The 24,073-nt window shown below is 41.9% G+C and overlaps 2 protein-coding genes across 2 annotated transcripts; both read right to left on the bottom strand.

The window, feature by feature from the left end:
* Positions 1–103: 103 nt before the first annotated feature.
* Positions 104–12,391, bottom strand: evpla (envoplakin a). The gene is made up of 22 exons (XM_088373135.1): positions 12,182–12,391; positions 9,295–9,394; positions 9,072–9,226; positions 8,756–8,879; positions 8,536–8,667; positions 8,383–8,424; positions 8,042–8,203; positions 7,845–7,952; positions 7,389–7,484; positions 7,181–7,291; positions 6,585–6,731; positions 6,276–6,430; positions 6,109–6,206; positions 5,851–6,023; positions 5,458–5,630; positions 5,184–5,322; positions 4,906–5,099; positions 4,663–4,813; positions 4,323–4,406; positions 4,118–4,225; positions 3,947–4,039; positions 104–3,861 (listed from the first exon to the last, which is right to left on the bottom strand). The coding sequence occupies exons 1-22, from the start codon at positions 12,220–12,222 to the stop codon at positions 472–474; spliced, it is 5,976 nt and encodes a 1,991-aa protein (XP_088229261.1). The 5' UTR covers positions 12,223–12,391; the 3' UTR covers positions 104–471.
* A 2,340-nt stretch (positions 12,392–14,731) lies between these two features.
* Positions 14,732–23,474, bottom strand: srp68 (signal recognition particle 68). The gene is made up of 16 exons (XM_088373292.1): positions 23,303–23,474; positions 22,853–22,919; positions 22,637–22,750; positions 22,197–22,392; positions 21,680–21,762; positions 21,466–21,575; positions 21,298–21,377; positions 21,083–21,223; positions 18,950–19,048; positions 18,776–18,840; positions 18,222–18,375; positions 18,060–18,154; positions 17,856–17,985; positions 17,673–17,748; positions 17,529–17,581; positions 14,732–16,899 (listed from the first exon to the last, which is right to left on the bottom strand). Exons 1-16 carry the CDS (start codon positions 23,388–23,390, stop codon positions 16,672–16,674), a joined length of 1,779 nt encoding a protein of 592 aa, XP_088229418.1. The 5' UTR covers positions 23,391–23,474; the 3' UTR covers positions 14,732–16,671.
* Positions 23,475–24,073: the final 599 nt, after the last annotated feature.

The raw sequence follows: 24,073 nt of genomic DNA, 5'->3' as shown, positions 1-24,073 counted from the left end.
CGCTTGCGCTCTATAACATGATCTCATTTTAATAATTTCTGAAGTAAATCAGAGGAATAGTCCATTTTATCTTCGTGTGTTTTTTAAAAGATGACACGAGACATTATAATTTAAATTTATTGACTGAGTTAAAAGTGAACAGTGTCAAGGATAGCCCACAGTAATACATAATCATATTAATTAGCATTGCACCATGTCCCAGTATTCCACAGTAGTAATATTATCAGGTAGATACTTCATTTGTAACATTCTTCTACTTAAATCATAATAACATCTGCCCACATCTGACATGTTTGGTAAACAAAGACAATTCGGCAGCATTTTTGGGGGGTTTGACAGAAAGCTTGCCTGATTCAAAAAGGCACATTGTATGCACCGTTTATGTTCATACAATATGACCCAAATATATTGGCAGATTTTTTTTCTCATCTATTACCTTACAGAGCAGACATCGCTAAGGTGTAAACACATTTAGAATCTTGCATATCTGTTGTACGCTGGAGTGTAGCCAGACTCTTTGGAGGAGGCCGGCAACATTAGAAGGCCAGAGTTGGGGTCTCTTTTACAGCGATCCAGGGCTTGTTTGTAGTTGATCTTCTGCTTGGTGAGCGGATCTGTGATATCCCTCTTGTAATTGGTTTCAGATTGAATATCTCTCATCATGTTGCTGTCGATCATTTTGGATCCAATGGCATCCACGATGCTTATTCTTCTGTTGCTATTGGGATCAACCAGACCTCCGGTCAGGTGCTGCGCTTCCATGTACCATGTTGCACTTTCCTTTGGCATCCAACCTTTCTGGATGGCTTCTCCCACGGACAAGCGCTGTTTGGTCACTGGGTCTTCCACCCCAGTGTAGGCCTTTTGAGCGTTGAGGAGCCTCTGGAGTTGACTTTCATCAATGAGGCCTCTGGAAGCTGCCTTCTGAACCGAGTGTCTGTCTCTAGCGGTGATATCAATGAGGCCGCCGGTTGCCGCCTGAGCCTCAAGCAGCTTTTGGGCTGTCGTGGCGTCGATAAGTTTACGCATGGCGGCGCTGCGTATTGTGAAGCAGGTGTTAGTGTGTGTATCCATGATTCCAGCAATTGGATACGTTTGTATAGCGGCATAGTCAATTGAGGCCGACTTCAATGGTGTGTTGGCATTTGGGACAAATGAGTTGAACTGGGCCTTGGACTTGCTTTCACCGGCAACCAGCAAGGCAAGTTCTGAGATGTGGAGTTGGCCTTGTTTGTACCTATCCAAATCCATCTGTGTTAGTCGGCCATCCCTCAGGGCATCTTTAATGGGGTACTGATTGCCACTCTTTCGATCCAGCAGTACGGATGTCTCGCCATCGGGTCCCACGGAAGTAATCTCCTCCCAGTCACACTCAAGCTCCTGCAAATGAATGTACTGTTGGCGATCGATTAGTCGCCGCAGGTAGGCATCGTAAGGAGACATATCTTTGCCTGTGTCTGGATCCAGAATGGTGATTTTGGTGGACACGTTGGTCTCCTTGGTCCTGGTTTCAGCATGTTCCTCTTTCTGCAGGCTCAGCATGAGCTCGCGAATGGTGCTGTCACGCATATGGATCTTATCTTTCTCGCTCATGATTTCCCTCTCCATTTGCTGTACGTCAGAACCCATCTTCATGTTTCTGTTCCTGCTCATCTGTGATCTCTCACTCATGAGTCTGCTCTGCTGCTCGAAAGACAAGTTGATGTCGTTTTTCTTTGCCTCCAGTGTCCTGAGTTCACGAGTCAGGTTGTCCTTCTCCCTCAGTAAGTTGTCTCTGTTCATTGTTAGGGTCGTTTCTTCTCTTGAGCTGCTAGACCTGGTCGTCATCATATGGCTTGTTCTAGTACTGAGGCGTTTGATTTGAGCCTCAATGTCCTGCCTTCCAAATTTCATCTTAGAGACCTGTTCCCTCAGGCGATCTCTCTCCGCTTCCACAGCTTGGTCTTTTTCGACGCGGACAACTTCCTTGTACACTTTCTTTTCAACCGACTTTTCTTTCTGGAGCACCTCAAGCCTAAGAGTGATGTTACGGATGTCTCTCTGGAGACGCAGGATATCACTGGTTTCCTTATCCATATCTGAGCGCAGGGCACTTGTCAACCTCTCAAGTTTTGGGTCCCTCTCCACTTTCAGTACCTCCTCAACAACAATATTTTCTGAAACCGCAGGCGGCGCATGTTCCAGCTGGTGGATCCGCATTCTGAGTTCCTTGAGTTCTGACTCTGCTATGATCCTCTTTTGATGCTCATCACTTGCTCTGAGGAGCCTCTCGTACTCTTCCACCTTTGTTCTTAGTTGCTGAAACTCTAAATCGATCTGACGACGAGTCATCACTTCTTCATCCAGGGTCCTTCTCAGCCTCTCGTGCTCATGCACTTGGCGTGGGTCCTTCTGTAAACGTACAACCTCCTGCACAACCACTTTCTCCTCTGGTTTTTGTCTTTCCAACAAGATGTATTTGTTCTTCAGGTCAAACACCAACTCCTCAGTTGAACGTCGCCTTTGCGCTTCATCCCTCAATTCTCTTCTCAGACGGTCAGCTTCTTTCTCTAACAGAGGATCCGGTTCATACTTAATGACATCTCTGGTGAGGATTTTGGTCTCGATCTTGGACTTTTCAACCTTCCATTCATCTCTCTCTCTCCTGAGTTTCCTCAGCTGGTCTTGGAAAAAGTTGTAATTGTTGTGGATGATGTTAATCTGCTCATTTAACCTTTGAATCTCTCTCACGTTCTCAGGGCTTCTTTCTTCCTTCACCACCTCTTGAAGAACTTCTTTCGTTTCTATCCTGGGCTTCTGCGCTCGAAGGAAATTCACCTCTGATCCGATCTTTGAGATATCCCTATCGATGACAGAGCGCTGCGCGTTGGCATCTTGTATGTCTTTCCTCAGGCGTAAAATTTCTACCTCTGTGTTTGGATCAATGCGGAATATCTCATTAACGATTTCCTTCACCTCAACTTTTGGTTTCAGAGCTTGAACTTCCCTGTAGCGACTGTGGAGGCTAAACAGCTCTTTGGACAAGGAGTTGTTTTCCATTATCTCATTCTCCACCGATACCCGAGTCCTCTTTGATTCTGCGATGAGTTCGGGGTCTTGCTCGACCTTTTTAACTTCCTTTGTAATGATCTTGGGCTGGATGTTTGGAATCATTCTTTCAAGGGCATTAATCTGGCTTCTCATTTGGAATACTTCATCATTAATCATTTTAACCCTGCTCGTCTCTTCTGAAATTTCGGTCTCAAATTTCCGCACAGATCTCATCATCTCTGGGTCTTTTTCTACTTTCACTACCTCCTTCTTAACCACCCTCTCTTTAATAAGTGGTTTCTTCTGTTGGAGGAACTCAAACTCTGACTTTATCTGCATGTACTCCGAGCTTCTCAGTCGGATGTCTTCTCTCAGTCTGGATATTTCGTCTCTCAGCATGGCAGCATCGATATCGAGCTGAGGGTCTTTCTCAAACTCTGTCACTTCTCTCGTCAAGAGTTTTGGTGCAGAATTTTTCAGGTTGTCCTCAAAGAGGGCAAATTTCTTGTTATAGATGTCAATCTCACTCTGGATCATGGTCCGTCTCCGATACTCTTCGTTAAGTACCCTCTGAAGTTCTAGTAAGTCAGTCTCCAGTTTGGGGTCACGGTAGTATTGAAGTACTTCTTTTTCCTCAACACGCTCTACTCCTCTGCGATTCCTCAGTGACATCAGCCTATCTCTGAAGGCTTTTAGATTAGCCTCAACGTGAAGGGTCCTCTCCCTCTCTTCCTCCAGCTCTCTGGAAAGATTGTTTAGATCCAAAGCATTCCTTTGCTGGCTTTCCAGTTGCACCTGATGTTGTGCCAACAACTGAACTTTCTCATCATTCTACAGCAAAGGAAATGACAATGAGTTCATAAATCATACAGTGATTTGTTTTGCGTACTGGGTTGCTTCTGGCCTGCCCTCTTACTTTCATCATGAGATTCTGGGCCAACCCCATCTGTATTTGCCGTTGACCATTTTCAGCTGACGCCTCAGCATAGCGATTGACCAGATCCCTTTCCTGTCATAGAAAGAGAAAGGGTAACCTCTGCAAATTTCAAGAAAATGGTCAATATTATCAACAGGTTGTGGATGATACCTCTTTCTGGACAGCTTCAGCAAGTGTGAGCGTATACGGTCTCTTTGCAATAGTGGCGCCAGCATCTTCTAGCGTACTGTTGAATTTGCCAATGTTGGCATCATACTCCTGCACGTCGAAAAGGTAGTCCAATAATATTATTGGGCATTAAATCATTTATGTATGCTTCGACTCAGTGTTATGAATATTGGATGTTATGTCTTACACCAAGCAGAAGCTGAAGGTCTTGAGACAGGTCGGACAGTCTGTCTACGTCATTGCCTTTCCGTTTCAGGTCGTCCATCACTCTCTGCAGTGAAGTGTCAGCGAGTGAGTGATAACATTCTATCATAGTGCTATAATTGCTGATTCATACTTAGGGAAGGTACAATGATGGGACATAAAAACACAGACATAAAAAAGAATCTAAATAGGAAGGCCAGAATCGAGATTTGAACCCCACACTCCAGAACTGTGAGGCAGGTGTGTTGTTGTTGTAGTTGTTATTATCATGAAATCAAGGACTAAAAAGCAAAACCATCCGAATGGATCAAAATGATTCTCACCTCCTGCGAGTTGTAAAGAGCAGACACTGAAGACACATCGTCCTTGTAGCTGATATTGTTTTTTGGCAGGTTGTTCAGGAAAAAATTTAGGGATTTGGCAGAACTTTGGAACTCCTGGTTTTTGGCGGCAGCTTCTTGTAAGATGTTCTCTCTGGGGGGAAAAATTGTCTATTGTTTAAAGCGCTGCATTGTTTGTATTGATACATATGAAATTGAGCTGCGTGTGTCTGAACGGAGCCTTACCTCTCCTTTAGCTGGTTGTCCAGGTTTGCATAGCGGTTGTGCAGCTGTTTGACCTCTGTTCTCTGACGTACGATGTCGGGACAGAACTCCTGGTAGCCCTGCTGCAGTGAACTGCATAGCTGCTCAGTGGTCTCTAGGTCCTGACTTAGCTTCCTCATCTCGGGCTGAGCCGATGCCACAGCTTTCCGTTGTTGCTAAAAACGGCAAAGGAAAATTTAATTTTTCACGGGTGTTGTGGAATGTTTGTGTAGTTTGAAAGGAAATCGTTATTTCCTTACATGAAGGCTGTCACTAGCAGTTTGAATGGAGTTTGTCACATCAAGTATTGGTCCATCTTCACTGAGCCTATTCTCAAACCCTGAGATGAGGCCATCCACCTTCTTTATCTGATTCTCGAGGTTGAGGGAAGCATTTGCTCTGAAAACAAGCGCACAAAGTTAGAAAGAAGCACAACAGAAAGTTATTTCCTCTATTTTGCACACATAAGAAAAGAATGAGTGAATAATAGAGATTTTTCCTTCTAGGTCATCTTCCAAAGAAAACGCTACTTACTTCTTGTTGTAGAGGTCAGCAAGTCCAGAGAGGCCATCATACTTGTTTTCGGCATTGCTGAGTTTGAGTGGCAGCGCGAAGGAGGCATTAGGATCTTTGGACAGAAGAGGCTGCAAATCATCCCGAGCAGCAAGCTTCTCCTGCTCCAGACCTTTCAGTGTCCTGCCAGCATGCTAAAAAAAATTAAGAAAATAATTTTCATTTGAACGAATATGTCACTTTGTGTCACTTCCATAAGACACACCCACCAAATGAAAAAGCCACCTGAAATCATTTTCAGAATTCTGTGCTCAACCTTGTGTGTACATGCTGTATTGTTTGATTTTACCATTAATTAATCAATCAATCACAAATGTGCTGGGTAAATGTCAGCCCTTTGTTTATTTTCCTTACTTCCTGTTCCTTCAGCCTGTTGAGCAGATCTCCACTGGGGTTGGAGCGACTCAGTGGGGATCGTATGCGGTTCAGCACGTCTTTATCAGCATCGTCCAGGTCGGCGTTCAGTTTGTCCAACCGGAGACCCAGCGCTGACAGTCTGGGGTCCAATGTGGGAGTCGACACTGGGGCTGAACCGGTAAATGGGAAGTTCATTTATTAGAAACGTGAGCAACATGTGAGGGGTCTGGAGACAATATATGGTTTAACAATGACCTGATTGCAAGGACCTGGCCATCTCTGACTTGTGGTTCTTGAGGCTTTCTGCCAGAGAGGCTCTCCTCTTCTTAATGTCTCCCAGTTCACCACCCAAACTAGTCAACAAGTGTGTGTTACATTGTTGGTTGACTACATCACTGACTGACATATTTGTTGTTACTTACATGTCCACTTTGTTGATGGCCTCTGGATCAGGCGGTGGGATCACAAAGCAAACCCCTGGGAAGGTGTTAGTGACCCCTTTGTTGGTTATAACGTCCCAGTTCTCATTCTCGGGGTTAGACTTTAAGGTGCACTTCTCGCCTCTTGAAAGAGGTCCCTAGACGAGGACACAGAAATACAGCATTTCATTATAAGGGGTACATTCAAGACTCATCCATAATATAAAAATCCACAATATAGAGAGAACATGTAGCTGGAATTCACACAAATAAAAAAACTTCCCGCCCGCTAATATTAAGTAAATGCTCTACCTTGCTAGACTCCCAGTCGCAGAGGGACTCCAATGTGACTGATCTGTTTGGGATGGTACGACGTTGCTTCAGTGGAGCAATGGTGGTGCTGCGCCTTCTCAGGTCCGCCAGCAGATGCTCACTGTCCTGCACAGCTTTCTCTTCCGTCTGGTGGGAAACACACACATTTTACAAGTCATCTTGGAGTTACTGCAAGGTAGGTCAGTTCCAATATCCTGAAAAGAAGATTGACTGGTATCACACACTCAAAAGCACCTGACCTACATTTACAACTTCCATGAAATTGCATTTATCGGAATGTTTTCAGCAGTTTTCATTTCATAGCACGTAGCTTGGCTGTGCAGCACCAAGGCGTTTGTGTCCATTCAGATTTCAGTGACTGTGTTGCTACGTGTTGTGTTGTTACGTATATAGCCGTACATACAACCTTCCACATTCCCACTTATGGACAACTTTTCGAATGTAAAACGTGTGTGCCTTGGCTTATAATCAAGGTTGGGAAAAAATACACTTGTCTACTGGGATGTCGGCTTCCATATCGACATTTTAAATGGGGCTGTGACAAAACACGATGAAAGCATTCTCTACATACGTACCTCAAGCTGCAGCAGCATCTCTGAGTTGCTCACTCTGTTCATAAGTTTTGGGTCCAAGCTCCTGTTGAGTTTGCCCAGATTCTCTGACAGTTGCTCTGTGTCCAGTTGGTACTGCAAGGTAACGCGTTAGACAGTAAATTTGTGTCAAACACACAGGAAGGCATGTTCAGGTACACAAGAAGTCTTCTGAGTCATTCCCCATCATTACCTTTTTATACTGCTCCAAATTGTCCAGGTGTGTCTCCTGACAAATGCACAAGTGAAGGAACTTCTGCCACTCGTTGCGGACGGCGTCTCTTTGAGCCTGCAAGTGGAAGGTTGTATAAAATGAAGTGGTGAGCCAAGTGGCCATGACTGACTGGAATATCATCACATTTTACATTGGGCGATGAGCCCTATGAACTGGCGGGATAAAAGAATCGCTTGACATTGTAGTTTCTTGAAATCATTGCTAATTATGTACTTATGTATTTGCTTGTGTGGGCAAGTTAGAAAGACTCACTCATTCACTCACTTATTTTTTTTTGCCTCGACTCTATAAGTGAACCATGCCCCACTATTTTAGAATTCGATAAAGCCATGTGGAGAATGTCAATAGCAAAAAACAAATGTTTTCACTATGAATGCAACTGTGTATGTAAAATAAAAGTGTTTGGTAATATACCTGTACGGTAGCGCTGGCAGGGTGCTTGCTCTCAATAAGTCTGTCTCCTTCATCCTGGAGTTTGTTCACCTCGCTCTCGTGTGACAACAGACTGTTGTTCTTGAAGTTCTTGAAGACAAAAACACATTTACCCCAGGTCAGCGCACAAAGTCCCCATTAAGCCTGATCATTACTACTAGTAACTGGTCAATTCTGACCTCATACTGCCTGCGGACATCTGGAGGATCCACCATCCTGTCACTCCAGTCCTGCTTCTTGATCTTATCTTGCTCCTCTCCCAGGAAAGTCAGCTCCTTGTTGCAGCCTTGCATGTACTCATAAAGGCTGCCCAAGTAGTGGCCGCGCCACTTAGAGGTTTCCTTTAAGACAGGGAAAAATATGTGAAGAGCAGCGGAGGGACCATCGGGTCTATCAGAAGCACTGGCCTTCAGTTATATCATAAATTCTAAGACATCAGATTTCATCCAAGTCAATCTAACCAGCCAAATACTCTGACTATTCTCCTATGGGATTTGTCAAATCCTAACAAGACACTCACAAGAAGGTTGTTGTACTGTTTCTTGAGGCCCACGTAGTTCTCCTGGAAGACAAGACGATGGACGTCTTTTACTACAGTAAAATGTGTTACTACATAAATTCAAATAAAAAAACTGCACACAAGATGTGAAGGTGTTAGGTAGTTTTAGTTCACCTTGGTACCAGCAGAGCTGACGCACAGTTGCGGATTGTAGGCCTCGATCTCCTGGTGCAGGATTTTGTGAGAAGCAATTTGTTTCTCCAATTCTGCGATGGTAGGCCCATACTGGTTACTGCTCACTTGTGCCTGAAAACGCACACACAGGAGGAAGTGATTGAATGCTACGGCCATTGTAGTTTGGTGAAAGGCAGTCAAACTGAATTGTGACACCAACCTGCTTTGTATTAAAAATAGGCGCCCAGTCAATCCTGGGCATGTGTGACACGTCATCAATCTGCTCATAGATGTCTCGATAGAAAGTGCAGTCCTTCAGCCAGCGTTCGTGAAGGTGGAGGACACTGGAAAGAAAAGGCAGACACATTTGATGATATTTTAAAGCAACGATATGTAGAAATGGTCTCTTAAAATAAGCCCACAAAAATCATGGCATCATAAAGCAAATAATACACCCCATCTGTAGGGGGAGCCGTAATATCATCCGACAATGCCAAATTTTCTGACGAGGATTTTCGGAGACATTGTATACTCACTCGCTCTCGATCTCTTTGGCCTGCGGATGTTTGAGCTTCTTGGCCGTGTCCACGTCCAAAAAGAGGTCTTTCAGAAGGCTCTCAGCTTCGCCCAGCGTGTCACAGAGCTGATTCTGATGCTTCAAAGGGAGTTCTTTCCGCTCATTTTCTGCATCCTGGTGGAAAAAGACATGGTGATTTTTTTTAAAAACCTATTACGATAGGACTTTATGTAACTTTATACCTCAGCCAAGAGTTGCTCAGACCGGAGGATGTCTTTCTCCACTATGTCTGCATTCTTTTGCATCTGGGCGACCAACATGGCCAGATTAGTGGGCTGGGTCCTGCAAGATTGGGACAAAATGTCAAAGGCCTGAGAACAAGCCATGTTCGTGGCTGTAATTCCTCCACACAGTTTATCCATCTCAGAATAACACTCATGGAAAGCATGCCTGTTCGTGAGTTTGCCTTTTGCCTTGCATATTTGCTGCAGCATGTCCAGATAATCACTGTATTGTAGTATCTCTTTAATTTAGATAGAAAATAGTGAGTACAAGTAGTAAAACATCCCATAATACTGCAAGACGAGAACAAACATCTAGTTTGTTTGCTCAGTCAAGCTTCAGCACCAGAAGACAGTGGGGTGTGTCGGCACAAGTTCAGATGCTTCCTTGGGCATGCGAGATTTTTGTCTGTGTGCTGAGCTTTACGTTGTTTACTGTACTATACGTTTGAGGGTACAGCAATATTTAAAGATGTTTGTAAGCATTTAAAATGCTATGAATTTGGGGGTGAATTATAGTTAGTGGCATATCAATAGTCTGAACTATTTACTGTCACTTTTAAGGGAGCCTCAATTATTCACAGATTTGCTATTCATGCTGTATTCTCTTTTTGCCTTAGATAGCAGGGGTCAATTGTAATTTGATTTTTTTATTTAAAACAAACTTATCATGGCCTCTGGAGGAATTTATAAAAACCGAAGTGGCCCCAGATGGAGAAAGCTTCCCTACGAGCCTACAAAAAACACCTCTATAAGTGACACGTGTCATTGAAACACCTCAAACTATTTCAAGAGGGTGGCGGCGTTTAACATAAATCTTTTCAGCCTCTCCCAAAGCGTTCTTCAAATTCACGCCATTCCACTGAAAGCCAGTGTCACTCATGTCTGCGTTGATGCTGCTTGTCATCCTTTCAGACAGACAGACAAATTAAATGCTGAAATCAAAAGTTTTTATTAGCTTAGTAGGGTTGTGCAAACATGTCATAATCTTTTCAGGTGGGCGGGAAATCTATAATTTTCTAATTGTCAGCACATTGCCGTGACAATAAACTCTTTTCCTCTTTCTATCCCCCTGCACGCACGTCACAGTGACACTTTGCATGTCTTTTTCGTTCTTTTGACTTCATCAACGTCATTTTAAGTCGAACGTGTTATGTTTTTATGAAACGTTGAATTGTTCACTTGTTGATTCCTTTGCGGTAAAGAGATAATTAAACAGCTACTGGTACATAGCCATCATATATAACCAAGTCAGTAATTACTACGGCAGACAGGGAGCGATGATCTGATTAGCTGCCTTGACAAACAGGACTGGCTGCATAATTGAGCAGGGTTTGTCTACATTCTTTACCAAGATCACGGCACTGCAAACACTCCCTCATTCAAATGTGAAACCGCCCGAAAGCAAGGATTTTGCTGCAATGTCGACATTGTAATAAAGGAAGCGTAAGGGTGAAAAAATTGAGTGAACAAAAGAAATGAATATGTTGGTAAGTCATATTTTCCTCTTAAGATTCACAGAATGTGCCCAACAGCTGATAAACTCCTTTAGGAACCTTGGTACCTTTTGCAGTTTGTGAATGTGCTTTTTTTGTAAGTCCATTTTAGGAAAAGGGTGTGGGAAACTAAGAAGAGTGGTTGGGTATGATTATAAAATCCAAATACTAATACAGAATATACCAAATTTTGAGAAACCCCAAATATAGTGTTATACATCACTGCAGCTTAAAAAATAAAAACATTACTTGACGATTTCAAAGCATGGTTGGATTATGGCGGAGCATAAGAAATATTGGCCAGGAATGATGATAGTAAAAACCTTACTAGGTCATGAATTTAATCATCTAAAAATCATCTCCAACTGTGGTTATCTGAAAAGATTGTTTTGCCACTGGAATGTGTAACTGCCCGCGACACTTTACGTTGATGCGGGTTGTCAAGCGTCAAATATTTGTAAAAAGATGGATACGGGTTAGTGTGTCCGCTGCACAGTACAGAGGTGTTGGGTATGGCCTCCCTGTGTGGACTTGGCACGTTCTCCCCGTGCCTGTGTAGGTTTTCTCCGCTTACTCCGGTTTCCTCTACATTCCAAAGACATGCATGGTAGGCCGATCGAGCACTCCAAATTGGCCGTAGGTGTGAGTGTGAATGTTTGTTCGGGTATGTATGCCCTGCGATTGGCTGTTGACCAGTATCCTGCTTTCTGCACTAAAACAGCCGGAATAGGCTCCAGCACGCTTGTGAGGAGAAGCTCAATGGATGGATGGATACATTGCAAAAACATGAATTACCATTTAATTCTAAGCCTATTTTTGAAGGACAGAATTAAATACCGCACTACCATTTCAATGCCCCAATTTGAAACTACGATACTGTTTCTTCTATTCGCTTCATGGGTCGCTAGAATCATTGCCAACTGACTTTTTGGCATCACTGACGGTGTACGTGTGCAACCACCAAGCATCTCAAAGTGTTAATTGAAAAGACCTGTTAATCAGATGCTTTCTATTAAAATGTACCACTGACTTGTACATGTTCATGAGTGGACTGTTGGGTATCGTTGCAGGCCAACGCCCGTACAGTGCAACTAAAGGACAGGAACCAGTTAAAGGGCCCAGCCCTCATTGTGCCACAGCTATTCTGACACACACAGTTTAGTGTAAGCAAATAGATTCTAATTTTCTCACTACTTCTCATTTTCTAACCTGACAGCTAACATACAAGTTGGGAGAAGGCACCATCATTGTTGATGCAGCCTCTCATCAGAATTTAAACGGCGAGGAGGCAGACTGTGCATGCTGAGTCACATGACATACATATCAAAAAATGTATTTGTCAAAAAGCATACCTGGTGATGACCTTGACCGAAGTGTCTTTTTTCTTAGACATCCTGGCAGTGTATGGGGTCAACCGAGACTGACTGTAATTCTGTCCCTCTCTTACTCCTCTTTTGTGTCCGTCTCACTCGCCCCCGTGTCTCTCCACTTCCTCGGGGTCCCGCTGTCAAAGTCTGAACACAGCAAAAGACTCACTTACACGCGTTCATATCGGCACAGCCGCACCTCCTCCCAGGTGGCCTAGCAGGTGTGTCGCCACCCAGACCTCCACCTTGCATGGGGAGGACCGGACTGACCAGTTTTGCCTTCCTCCCATTTCGGGGCCCTGCCCATCTTTTTCATCAGGGGCCCATTCACCATTTCCGTCCTTGCATACCGTGTTTATTGCTTCTGTTCTAGTGAAAGCTACTTTACATTATTACATCAAGCATGGACCTTTATGGTACATTTCATGCTAAATGTCACCTTAAAGAAAACTATGTGTATACGTTACACACATACGAAAGTCATTTAAGAGCTGGACACACCTTTGAGTTTGTTCACTTTTGTCAGTTGAGCTGCACCCGTTTGGGCTAATTTCAAATGGAATTCAGCATAGACTACATGTCACTGATTGGAACAGCAACTTTGGAATAGTGTACTGCTTACATTAAATTATATTAAATCTGTGAGTTTTGAAGCTGAGATTTCAGTAGCTTACTCTTGTCACATAAATCACCTGGAGCAAGTCACAATCAAATCAAATTAAATATCCTATTGGTTAGACAAACAGTTTAATTGCTGAATTTGGACTGGACAAACGCAATTTAACAGCCAAACATACTGGAAGAAGTCCAGCCACAAGAAACTCACAAAAGACTTTTCATTTTTCTTGGCCAACACTTGTGCCTTTCTCTGTTGGCAATGCAAGAAGTGAAAGAAGAAGCAAAACATGTGGAGTTCATGCTTTAGACATATGTTTGTTGTCGTTTGACTTTCAAGGCATATTTTTCATGTCATCATAATTTATTTGTATCTATTTAATTAAATTTAAAGGCATCTCAATTTGTGTGACATGTAATGCAAGTAATAATTCCTATGCTTCAATTGCAAAGAATTGAAAGTGTATGAAATTTGGCATGGCAGACGGTGAGTGGATTACATAACGCCTTATATGTAATACACAGGACAGTAGATGTTTCCAAGTAATCATTAAGGACGACTAATAGTTTGTAAAGTCCCGTCATAAAGGAATGTGAGTCATTGGTCTTGGATGGTGTAGAAAAAAAAAATTGTGAAACAAGGGTAAAAGGAATGCAGCAGAGCAACTTTTCTTGCAGCTGAGCAGTGGAGGACTTACATATACTGGGGTGCGTCCTGACATTGGTACTACAGAGTTTCATTCCAATTTGAGCTTCGGCTGTACTGTAGAACAGGGCTATACTGTGTCATAGTGGTGGAAATATTGATTTGATCCTCTTCTGCACTTAAAGGTTTGCTAACCTAAAAAGCAAAAACGAGCAACCATATTATTATTGATTGTGGGAATAGACAAAAGAGGAGCATTGTTGAAAGACGAGTGGAATATTCACCTGTGAGGCAGCACTCATGTACCAATAAATGGACCAAGGTGTAAGCCTGTATGACGATCAGATGCACAATCAATGTAACTGTAGTTTTAAATTGAAACGTCATCATTCATTCAAATATATAAATATAAAAAATATAATATTATAAATATAATATATTTTCTGAATTCAACATGAGTTTGAATATTTAATTCTTAGTTCAGGGACATTTCCAGTTATGAGGGTGTATTCAGATTTTCTTGAGTTTTTTCTTTTTAAATGAGTTCTATAGGTTATATAGGTCTAAAGGTTCAATTAATAGTTTAATACGAGAAACACCTGGCGTTTTAATAGGAGCTTGTAGTTGTTTTTTTTTAATATCCACTTAAGTAACTTGAGATTAAGACCTTTTTTCATTTAAATATCTGAAACTGCTTATTACAGTATACTGCATTATCATGTTTCAGAAACACAATGTGAAGTGCCCCCTTCCATACACTTGTGTGTATATATGTCATCGCTATAAATACTTTGAAAGGGTGGGAGCCTTCCAGACAATGTCAGCATCTCATCCATAAAAGGATGTGGTAGAGTTGTATGATTTAAGGGCTTTGAAAGAAATCAAATGCGGTGCCACAGCTAATTTGGCACAACATGCAAGAATCCTTATCTCCACCTCATATGGCACATCATTGCCCCATCCAGGTAGGGCACATTTTATGTGACGCTGGAATGTGTGAAGCGGATAAGACAAAGACTTGACATGCTTCCAAAAGAGAGCTCTGGTTAGTCCACTATGATGTTAAAAATGAAACAAAGAGCGCCAAACACACCTTTGCGGTTAATGTGAGCTATGATGTACACAAACCTACACACATCCACGCCCAGCTGAGGCATTCCAAGCACTGCACAAAGCCACACCAACACACACCACGACAATGCTACGTGTAGTTCAGAGATCATGATGCTGTTGAATATGTGAATGAACTAAAGCAAACAGTTGGTGCAAATCGATTTCAATTATGTGTTCAAGTTACCCAGTTTATTTCTTTCGCTTCATAATAAATCAATTGGACCAATTTTTTACAATGACAAAGGGGAATAAAATTAACTCAAGGGGTTACAAAAAAAAAAAGAGGGGGACAAAAAATACAGCGGGTCTTCGGTTTGGACTAGTTGATGAATGGCCCAGAATGTCATTGCATAGCACAAGGCATCCTGTTACCTGCGTGCATACTATTTCTCACTTGCTTGTTTAAAATATATTGCCTAGAAGTGTTTTTGTACAAATATACTATTTACTGTTCAATGATGCAACTTGGAATTCTGGTTGTGTTGCCACAGTAGAATGAAACCTGATTATGAGGCTGGGAACCTTCTCATGTAGAGTGATCAGCGGTTAATTGATAAAATATCAAACAGTATATTTCGAAGGCCTGTGCAAAAGTCTTAGGAGTCTTTAGCTTTGTTGTTTGTTACAATAATCATGTATGACTATAATTCATAGAGTTCACTTGGTAGAGTCAAGTTTGTTTGTCTGTTTGCAAAAGGGTCTATAAAATAACAAAGCTAGTGCCAGCCTAAGACCTTTGTATAGTACAATATTTCCAGACAGGGATGATATTTATGATTTAAAAAAAAAAAAACATTTAAAAGACTCCAACATGGTCATCAGGTAGCATCAGGTATGCTTAAGAAAAAATAAAATAAAAATGAGTACACCTGTCACATTTTGGTAAATGTTTTGACTTTTCACAGGACCACCCCAAAGTGAAAATGTCAAAATGGGTCCCAACTGAACTTGGGAGCGTCCCCGGTATCACTTGGCTAGTTGGTTAGTCTCCAGTGTGTTTATATGATGTAATCGCTCCCGTACTGGTCACTGGCAGTTCAACATGGCATGGAATTGGAACTCTACATTAGGACGGCTGAAGGTATATGAAGAGGACCAAATCCTTCAAACTAAGCAGCAGTGTGGTGCCATTTTGCTGTCATCCCATGAAAACAAAATTACCAAATTGTGTGGGGTGTGCTCACTTATGAGAGAAAAGTGAGCCATTTGAAACCAATGAATCAGTTCATGTCAGTGTCCCAAAGGAAGTCACCAGCAAGATAGCAGAAGGTTGACTCCATATTCTACTATGTGGAGCATTTTTTAAAGGACAGTCACAAAGCAAATCAAAAAAGCTGAATTTAGGATGCATTTAAAATTTTAATCTGACATGCTCTCCTCAAGAGTATGAGTGTTCCATTACATTACACCACCACTCTGTGTTTCCATGCAGTCTGGACCATAGCAGAGGGGCCATTTTGAACGCACCATACGCTTCAGTTTTCTTCCCTATGAGCTTGCCTAAATTCAGAGAAGCGGGGCCCTTGTGCACTTGACTTGAGCACCACTGATAAGCAACCGGCTGTCTTGTGCTTTTGACCCGGTTACACTCCAATCACCTAAACCCTTTGACTGTTCTGCAATGATTATACCCCCTTGAAAGCGCTGGCTTTAAAACAACCAAATTTAGATTAAAAATTGCACAAAACAACCCAATTTTGTACAAAACCCTTTTTTTTTTCCTAAACAATTGATCAGTTTTAAGGTTGCATGTGAACTGTGACAAATGAGAAAAAAATCAGGGTGGCGCTGCAGGAAAGACAAGGGACAAAGCAAACTAACGAGGTGTTTAAGGTCACACCATTACGACTGTTTCATTAAGTGTACTACTGTGCTGAAGAAAAAAACTGCAAATGCGCTGGGAACAAAACAACTTGGCTGCAATCATTAAAGACATGGTAACCGGTTTAACCATGACAAGTCATTAAAAAGATGGCAGGTAGATTTCATGACATTCCTTTCTCCAAAACTCATCCGCTTGTCTCACACGGAGGCACTGAAAAGTAACCATTCAAGAAAGATGATTCTAATAAGTGACACCAGGGAGGCTTCTCTTCACGTTTTAGCTGCCGAATCCAAAGATTCCCTTGATGTAGCCGGTTAGGCCGCCCTTGACCTTCTGCTCCACCTTGTCGTCCAGGGCCGGGAAGGCTACGTGGTTGAGAGCCAGGTCAAAGAACAGAGGTTTGCAAGGGATCGGCTGGAAGTCGGGCGGGAAGTGGACAAGGTTGGGGTGCTTCCCCACAAGGGACGAGTCCAGGCGGAACGTTTCCAAGCGGTCGCATAGAGGCTGGAGAATGACGAGGGGTATCGTTACCGTGACAAATGACTCAATAACGGAAAGAGAATTGTAGCACATGTCCACACAAATGTGGGGATTGTTTAAAACCCATAATATTCTACATGAGTGTTTCGTTAACACATCCACGTCTTAAAAGTCATTTGAAGATATTTAAGGACAAAAAAAGGTTTAAATTTGTTCATTATTCAACGTTAAATATTACAATCCTCTTAAAATAATGTTTGTGTTCGCTGAAAATAATATATGTACTTTTTTCTCTTTTAACTTGTCGTTTGTCATCCCATGTTTCAGATATGAACCAGATAACTCTTTTCGGTCTTTGACCACAGCCTCCAATGTCTACAGTCTTTTTTGTGCTGTATTTTCTTTCAAACTACTACAATGTGAAATTACATTAAAATGGGAATTACATAAATATAAATATATTTTCACCACCCATTAATTGGATAATAGCAGCAAAATGTGCAGTCACAAGAATGTCCATCAAAATCCAGAAATTGTCTATGTACTGTACATACAGTAGTTACAAAATCAGACAATCGGGAAGATTACTGTCATAATGTACACTCGTGGTGTTTACCTTTTAATCCGAAATGTTTTAAAAAGTTTCCTCTTACCGTGTTGTCTTTGATGGGCTGTGGGGTGGGAACGTCAACAGTCTCTCCGGTATCTGGGGGAAAAAATTGCTTATTGTAATTTTTGCTCCCATGGGTATAAATTTTTTTTTTTTTAAAAAAAGAGTGCCACTTCAAATCCTTCACCTAATATGGCTGCCGCTTGAAGAGAGTATTTTTCTGCATTGACTTTAGCAATGAGCTCCTGCACATCAGGGAGGTCCTGTCAACATCACAGACCACGTCAGTGATACAGAGGCTCCACGCAAAGCGGTAGTGGATGCACATGCAGTACTGGAGCTATATTAGCATCTCAGTGTTGCTCCCAACCTTAAGGCTGTTGTTCATGCCCTTGGTCTTTGACTGCACCTCCTTGGCATACTTGAGCACCCTCTCATAGAGCACCAGAGCCTCGCTCCACTTCTTCACCAGAACGTAAGACTGGGCGATGTAGAAACACCTACAAGAAAGACAAACATTGTAAATATCATAGGCATGCCATGTATTTATCACACATGTGGTTGGGTGGTTGACCTGTAGGCTTTGTAGGCCAGTGTCTTGAGGGACACCTCTTTCTGGAACCCATGGTCGTCCTCCAGGCCCTGCAGGGAGGAGAGCTCAGCCAGACTCTGTGGGGACACCAAAGAGTGGTTGTTACGGATGTCGTGTTTGGGGTAAAGGCGTCCACACACTTGCCTGTAGGATGATGTCATAGAGGCGGATGAGGTCCTGTGGACGGGGCCCCCTCTTATTCTCGTCCCCCTCGGGCTCCTTCAGCTTGGCCTGCAGCGTGTGTGCCATGCTCTCGTTCCTCTTCACCAGCGTGCACAGCTTGATGTAGCTCAAATAGCTGGTAGACAACACCAGTGACTTAAGCAAACATTCCGTCTATGCTAACAATTCAAACGTGACTATCAATACATTTGATTTCACAAAGTCCTTAAATCATGATTCATGAATCAAGATCAGACTTGAAACGGCCCACTGATGCCTCAACACCAAGTTGCACTGAACAAGGATTGTGTTCATACAGAAAATATCAGCACGCTGTTCCATTTATCCTTCTTTAATTGGTTAACTACCCACATAGTGCGTCACGCTTTTATGTAGCTCTCACTAGTCCAACTTCATGTTCACTGTGGAAAACCACAATCAAGAAACTCCCTTTGCACGATAATATATACAAGTAACAATGGTAACACCTTAAATAAATATGTAAATCACATCATGAAGACAAAATTAAAAACTACCTGTGCAGGAACTGCATGTTGGACACTTTTCCGTTCTCAGCATCCGAGCTTCTCTCGCGCTGCTTCTATAAGCAGAAGCATTAACCAAACATGTTAATTATTGACTTTTCAGGAACACCTCCCACTTGAGCTATAAAAAAATCTGCTATTTTTCTAACGGTGATATCATCATACCGCCTCAGTCTTGAGTTCCTCTCGCACCGCTTGGATGGTGTCGCGGCACTCGGCAAGCAGGGTCTCATACAGATGCTCCTTGGTCTCCTCGTTGGCTGCCTTCTCGAGGGGAAACAAGAAGATCAGATTAATCAAATCTAATCACACTTAATCATGTGGATGTGTGTTAAGATCTGCATTTCTGGAATGTGCACCATGTTCATAATGAACATACAATGTAATGATTACCACCTGCCACCTTGGCGTATTTGCTTTTCCCTCATATTTAAATGTGTCATATGTGGTCGAGCAGATGGAATCAGTACAAATATCTTCACAAATGTTGGGGGACAAATGTTGAGCTGGAGCGCTGGTGTGTTGCGCAACACCTGAATTTCACGTTTGCATTTACTTTCGGCATGATTAAAGTCACAATTTCAGTACTCAATCACACGACTCCATCAAGGCGTCTTAAACTTAAGTAGTTTAAGTGGGAGACTCCAAGCAAGAATGTATGTTCAGTGATGAAGGTGAAGAAGACAGAGGCGGAGGAGAAGATATGTTGCCCTGCAGGCTCCTGATGGATTCCTGCACTCTACTTGCGCATACTCCACTATTATCAATGACACATTGTTCTTCACCTTACAACCACAAACACTCGCACGTACCCTTATATTACACATCTACACACATTGCACAACTATTAAACAAAAAAGTTGTTTAACACGTGATGGTCAGCATGGTGTATGCTTCAGTTTGATGTGCTTTTTAAAAAACACTTTTACTTCTGAAAGCAGTCAAATAAACATCAAATCTTTGCAATTATCACCACGTCGAGGCAGGGGTGATGGTATTTAAAGTCCCGCACTCACGTACCAACACCTTGCTACGCCCAGCAAAACCGGCTTTACCTGTTCTACATTCCCTGCGGTTGAGAAGGTGCATGCGTGCTGCACTGCAGGCTGACATAAATAATGTGGCTCTTCACTACACAGAGCACGTACGGGCGGAGGATGATTGTGTGTAAAAGACAAAACATGAATTGATTTGACTCTTGCATCGACACCTAGCGCACTATGTTGGGTTGGGTCTTAAGTATTTAAAGTAAGCAGCAATTCTATTAGGCACACGCAAACTGGGTGTTGTCCTGCATTTATGTGTGTACCGATATGCTCAGAATGTAGTTGTACCAAGAGCAGGGCTGAATGCCAGAGGGCGTGATGGGAGTGCCTACAAAAAGTGCTTGTGACAAAACCCGCAGGAATGGATTGGAGGTGGCTGCGATCAACCAAGGGCGGACAATGACACCCTTTGAATGTTTGGTAAACTACATTCAGACACTTTCACAAAGGTGAGAATCGCATAGACAAGAAAATGTTGCAGTGTCGGTTGATTTCCAAGTTGTTCTAATTCCAAATATACTTTCTTTATAGAAACTAATGGACTGTAATTTATTAGGGGATCAAACTGGCCCTACTTAGAAAAAAAAAAGAAAAAAAAGACAGCAGCTGCCCAAGCATACTTTTATGACTTATCAAAGATATAAAAAAGTTAACTTTAGTATTAGAAAATAAAATAGCTAAGTTAAACTCTGATACTTTAAACAGACGTGTCATGAGACAAAAAAAAGGAAGGTTTTTGCAAAGTCATAATGTCGCTGAAAATTGTTGCTGGAGATGCCATCGCAACTGCTTAGTAGTCATTGAGTCAATGGTGTCAGTCATTTTAATTTATTCTATTTCTCATCTGATCCTGAGCATGTATACATGTTTCTACATTGCAGTAAGTTCCACTTCATGGTCATGAGCCATGTTTTTCCTAGAAAACATTCAGAACTACAATGGCCCAGGGTAATACCACTTATGTGAGGTGTATTAACTTTGACGGTACTACTGAACCACATTTGACATTCTGGTGACATCTACGAGTTTCCACACAATCTCTTATTAGGTATTACTTGCTGACAACGAAGTTCTCTTCGGAAGTGTATTGGTTGTTGTTCAACTCCCACTCAATGATGATGTCAATGTGAGAGGTTCATCAGGTGAGATGTTTGACAAGACATATTTTTAATTATTCTCATTTTCAAGCTCTCTAAGATAAGTTGCGCAGTGAAAGGTGGTCTCCTTCATAAAATCATGTAGCAGTACTGACCTGAGCAATGGCAGCCTCATTGTCTGGCAAACCCAACAGGAAGATGCGGACCTTGTCGATCTTAACGGGCACGCTCCTCCCGCGCCACTCCACCTCACTCATGGTGGCCGCCTGCTTGGTTCTTGCCTGAGTGATCAGGGTCTGGAAGAATAAAGACCTTTGGTAAATTTGGAAGTGGTGATTCTTCTGTGAGTGAGTGACATCATTGTTCTCACCTCTAGTTTCTCAGCCATCATGCCTCCTCCTCCTCCTGTCAGTCTCATTTGCATCAAGTCATTGATAGCATTCTGGTCACCTGTCAGAAAAAAATCATGAATGAGAAGGGAATAGACAAGAGGTGTGATGATTAAAAATACAACTGAGTTATTTTCACAATAGCTTACCTATATTGTAAGCACAGTATCGGATGTTAGGTGATATTTCGTCTACACGCTGACGATAAAGAGCTTCCAGCTCCTCAGTGAATGCACTTGCAAGCTTCTCATAGATGGTCCTTGAGTCAAAATTTATATTTTATTTTATCCCTTGACTCTGATCAAATTAATATGTAAAAGAACTGAATGTTATGAGGAAAACAAATGGGAAAAAATTGCTCACTTGCACTTGTTGAAGGCCTCCATGGCACTCTTCCACTTCTGCAATTCAAACTCCACCATGCCAGTCAGGTAGGATGTGTAGGCCTGCAAATAAAATCAAAATATCAGTTCAGTGACTTTGGACAAAAAGGACAAACAATAAGCTGAACCACAGAGCACAAATAATTAGCAATTAGCCTATGTCGCCTTGGGTGCTACATCACAAGCTATGTGGAACAATAATGTGAGAGTGGGGCTCTGCAATTTGGCAAAACACATATATTATAAAAATATAAAAAAATGTTGCAGAACAATTGAAAAGTTTTTCATCTTAATTCATATTCAACAAATGTAGTATTAATAAAAATACTGTGTTTAAACTAGTGTAAATGCATGTAATTTATTTTTGCTATATCATCATCACAATAAATGGCATTTAAAAAAAAGCATCCTCCAATTTATTTTGAGAGTTTTAAAAAAAAAAAAGAAAAAAAGAAAAATTGTGCTACACAAGGCGGCACTATTAGACTCGAGAATACCTGCGCTTCCAGTTTAGTCTTGGCATCAACAGAGGGACTCTCGCACAGCTTCTCCAGCTTCTGACTGTGCTTGGCAGCTTTGCGGAGCCGTGCCAGCAAGTGAAAACGTTTACGCGGCTCCGTGTTGGCCTCCTGCTTCAACTGCATGGCGTAGCTCCATGCACGCTCCGCTTCCATCAAAACCACCAGCAAGTACCTACAAATAAGAAAAAAAAAAGTTGCATAAGCCCCTGGATATAAATAAGCAATTTATGTCAGATATTCCTAACCCAGAGTGCCATTTCAGTTTCAACAAAATTACAATTTGTTTACCACAAATGCATCTTTGGTCATCCAGCTAAGCCAGCAAATTGCAGCAACAGGCAGAAAATTAGATGCTCATCCAGACCGTTTACCATTCACACAACAGATAGAGTAATGCATTTCGCAACATTAAATACCTGCTGTCCGAAAGCATTTCAACTGTTATTTTTTTCCCAACAAACTTGTGCCGGTTTCCCATCTTGAATCCAAGAGTCTTGCGTAGACGACGTAGTCTACGAGAGCAGTAGCCCCTGCAAAAGGGCGGATAGTATTATGGCACAGTCACAAGATCATAGAAGTTTAATCTTCTTACAGGAATAATTCCACTACTCCAGAACCTGACAGGGGCTTACCTGTATCTTTGGTAGTCTCCATGTCTGAGACCGTGCAACTGCTGGGACTCCTTAATGATTTGCAAGACTGCGAATCACAGTTAAGGAACCTTACACACACACACTCATGCGAATATTTCCTTCATTTTAACATACCACGTGTACCCAACATCACGATAATATCATACAAGTGATTGACGTTTCCGTACAATATGATGCGCGTGTACTACACATCACCATCATCCCAGGAAAAACACATATGTTATTACGTTTACATGGACAAGCCGACCAGAATCATTTCAGGGTGAGTTAGGAAAAGACGTTGAACTATTTGGCAGTGGCTGTTTCAGTGACACGTAGCCTAACATCGCTGGCCTCGGACACACCAAGCTAATATGCTAAGGTTAGCTTCGGAGCTTGGTAGTCTTAATAAAACATGCAATAAATATAGAACGCTGCAAAAAAAGATACTTTCAAGTCCAACTCCTCCACCCGGTGAATTTTCTTTATTTTCCTCCAAGGCAGAAGCTTTCGCTTCGTTTAGCTTGACTGTGGTCATTTCTAAAAGCTAGCGAAACTAAGCACAGCACAGCAGCCACAGGGAGTAGACACGCTGAATTCTTCACGAACGGACCAATGACGTTGCAGGGAGAGGAACAGACTGTTGGGAAGATCTCGCGAGTTTCCTCGGTCTTCGTTGTCAGTCGGAACTCAAGAAACGAAAAAAAGTCAAACAAAAATCTCAGAATCATTGATAAAAATTAGACATCATAGCTTATTTGTCTTATATTTTTTTTTTGAAATGTACCTGATTCTTTCTGTACTTGACTTTGACAAAACCGATAGTGTTTGTAGGCATTTTTTTCAGTTGTAGAAAAAAAAAGAAAATCATGTGTTTGTAGGCATTTTTTTAATTGTAGAAAAAAAGAAAATCAGGAAATTAAAAAAACGTCAATGCTCTGTCACTGCAGAAATCCATGTCACGTGACGCACGCCACATTGATACCCCGGTCTCCATTTCAAGCAACTGCTTTTGTATTTGTAATTTATATATAAATTACGGCATTTATTAAATATACAATTGTATTGGTAAATGTAACACGTTGGTCATCCATGCACATCTTGGAGTAACTTATTACAGGCATCACTGTGTAAGTCAAGGCAGGTGAACCAATACTTCAAATGCCAGTATGGACATATTTCTCGAGTATGTCATTCAAATTCTTTTTTAAATTTTTTTGT

The sequence above is a fragment of the Syngnathus floridae genome, chromosome 4, assembly GCF_059516105.1.
Source record: "Syngnathus floridae isolate MCC-2025c chromosome 4, RoL_Sflo_1.0, whole genome shotgun sequence".
NCBI lineage: Eukaryota > Metazoa > Chordata > Actinopteri > Syngnathiformes > Syngnathidae > Syngnathus > Syngnathus floridae.
This window is presented reverse-complemented; position numbering and strand designations above follow the sequence as displayed.

Excerpts from the sequence above, each read along its gene's own strand:
- evpla (XM_088373135.1), bottom strand. The coding sequence starts at position 12,222 with ATGTCTAAGAAAAAAGACACTTCGGTCAAGGTCATCACCAG. Across the intron at positions 8,668-8,755 it reads CTATTTTTAATACAAAGCAG|GCACAAGTGAGCAGTAACCA; the intron begins GTTGGTGTCACA and ends GTGCGTTTTCAG. Across the intron at positions 6,732-7,180 it reads AGATGCTGCTGCAGCTTGAG|ACGGAAGAGAAAGCTGTGCA; the intron begins GTACGTATGTAG and ends GTTTCCCACCAG.
- srp68 (XM_088373292.1), bottom strand. The coding sequence starts at position 23,390 with ATGACCACAGTCAAGCTAAACGAAGCGAAAGCTTCTGCCTTGGAGGAA. Across the intron at positions 18,155-18,221 it reads TCTATGACATCATCCTACAG|AGTCTGGCTGAGCTCTCCTC; the intron begins GCAAGTGTGTGG and ends GTGTCCCCACAG. Across the intron at positions 17,749-17,855 it reads GCATGAACAACAGCCTTAAG|GACCTCCCTGATGTGCAGGA; the intron begins GTTGGGAGCAAC and ends TGATGTTGACAG.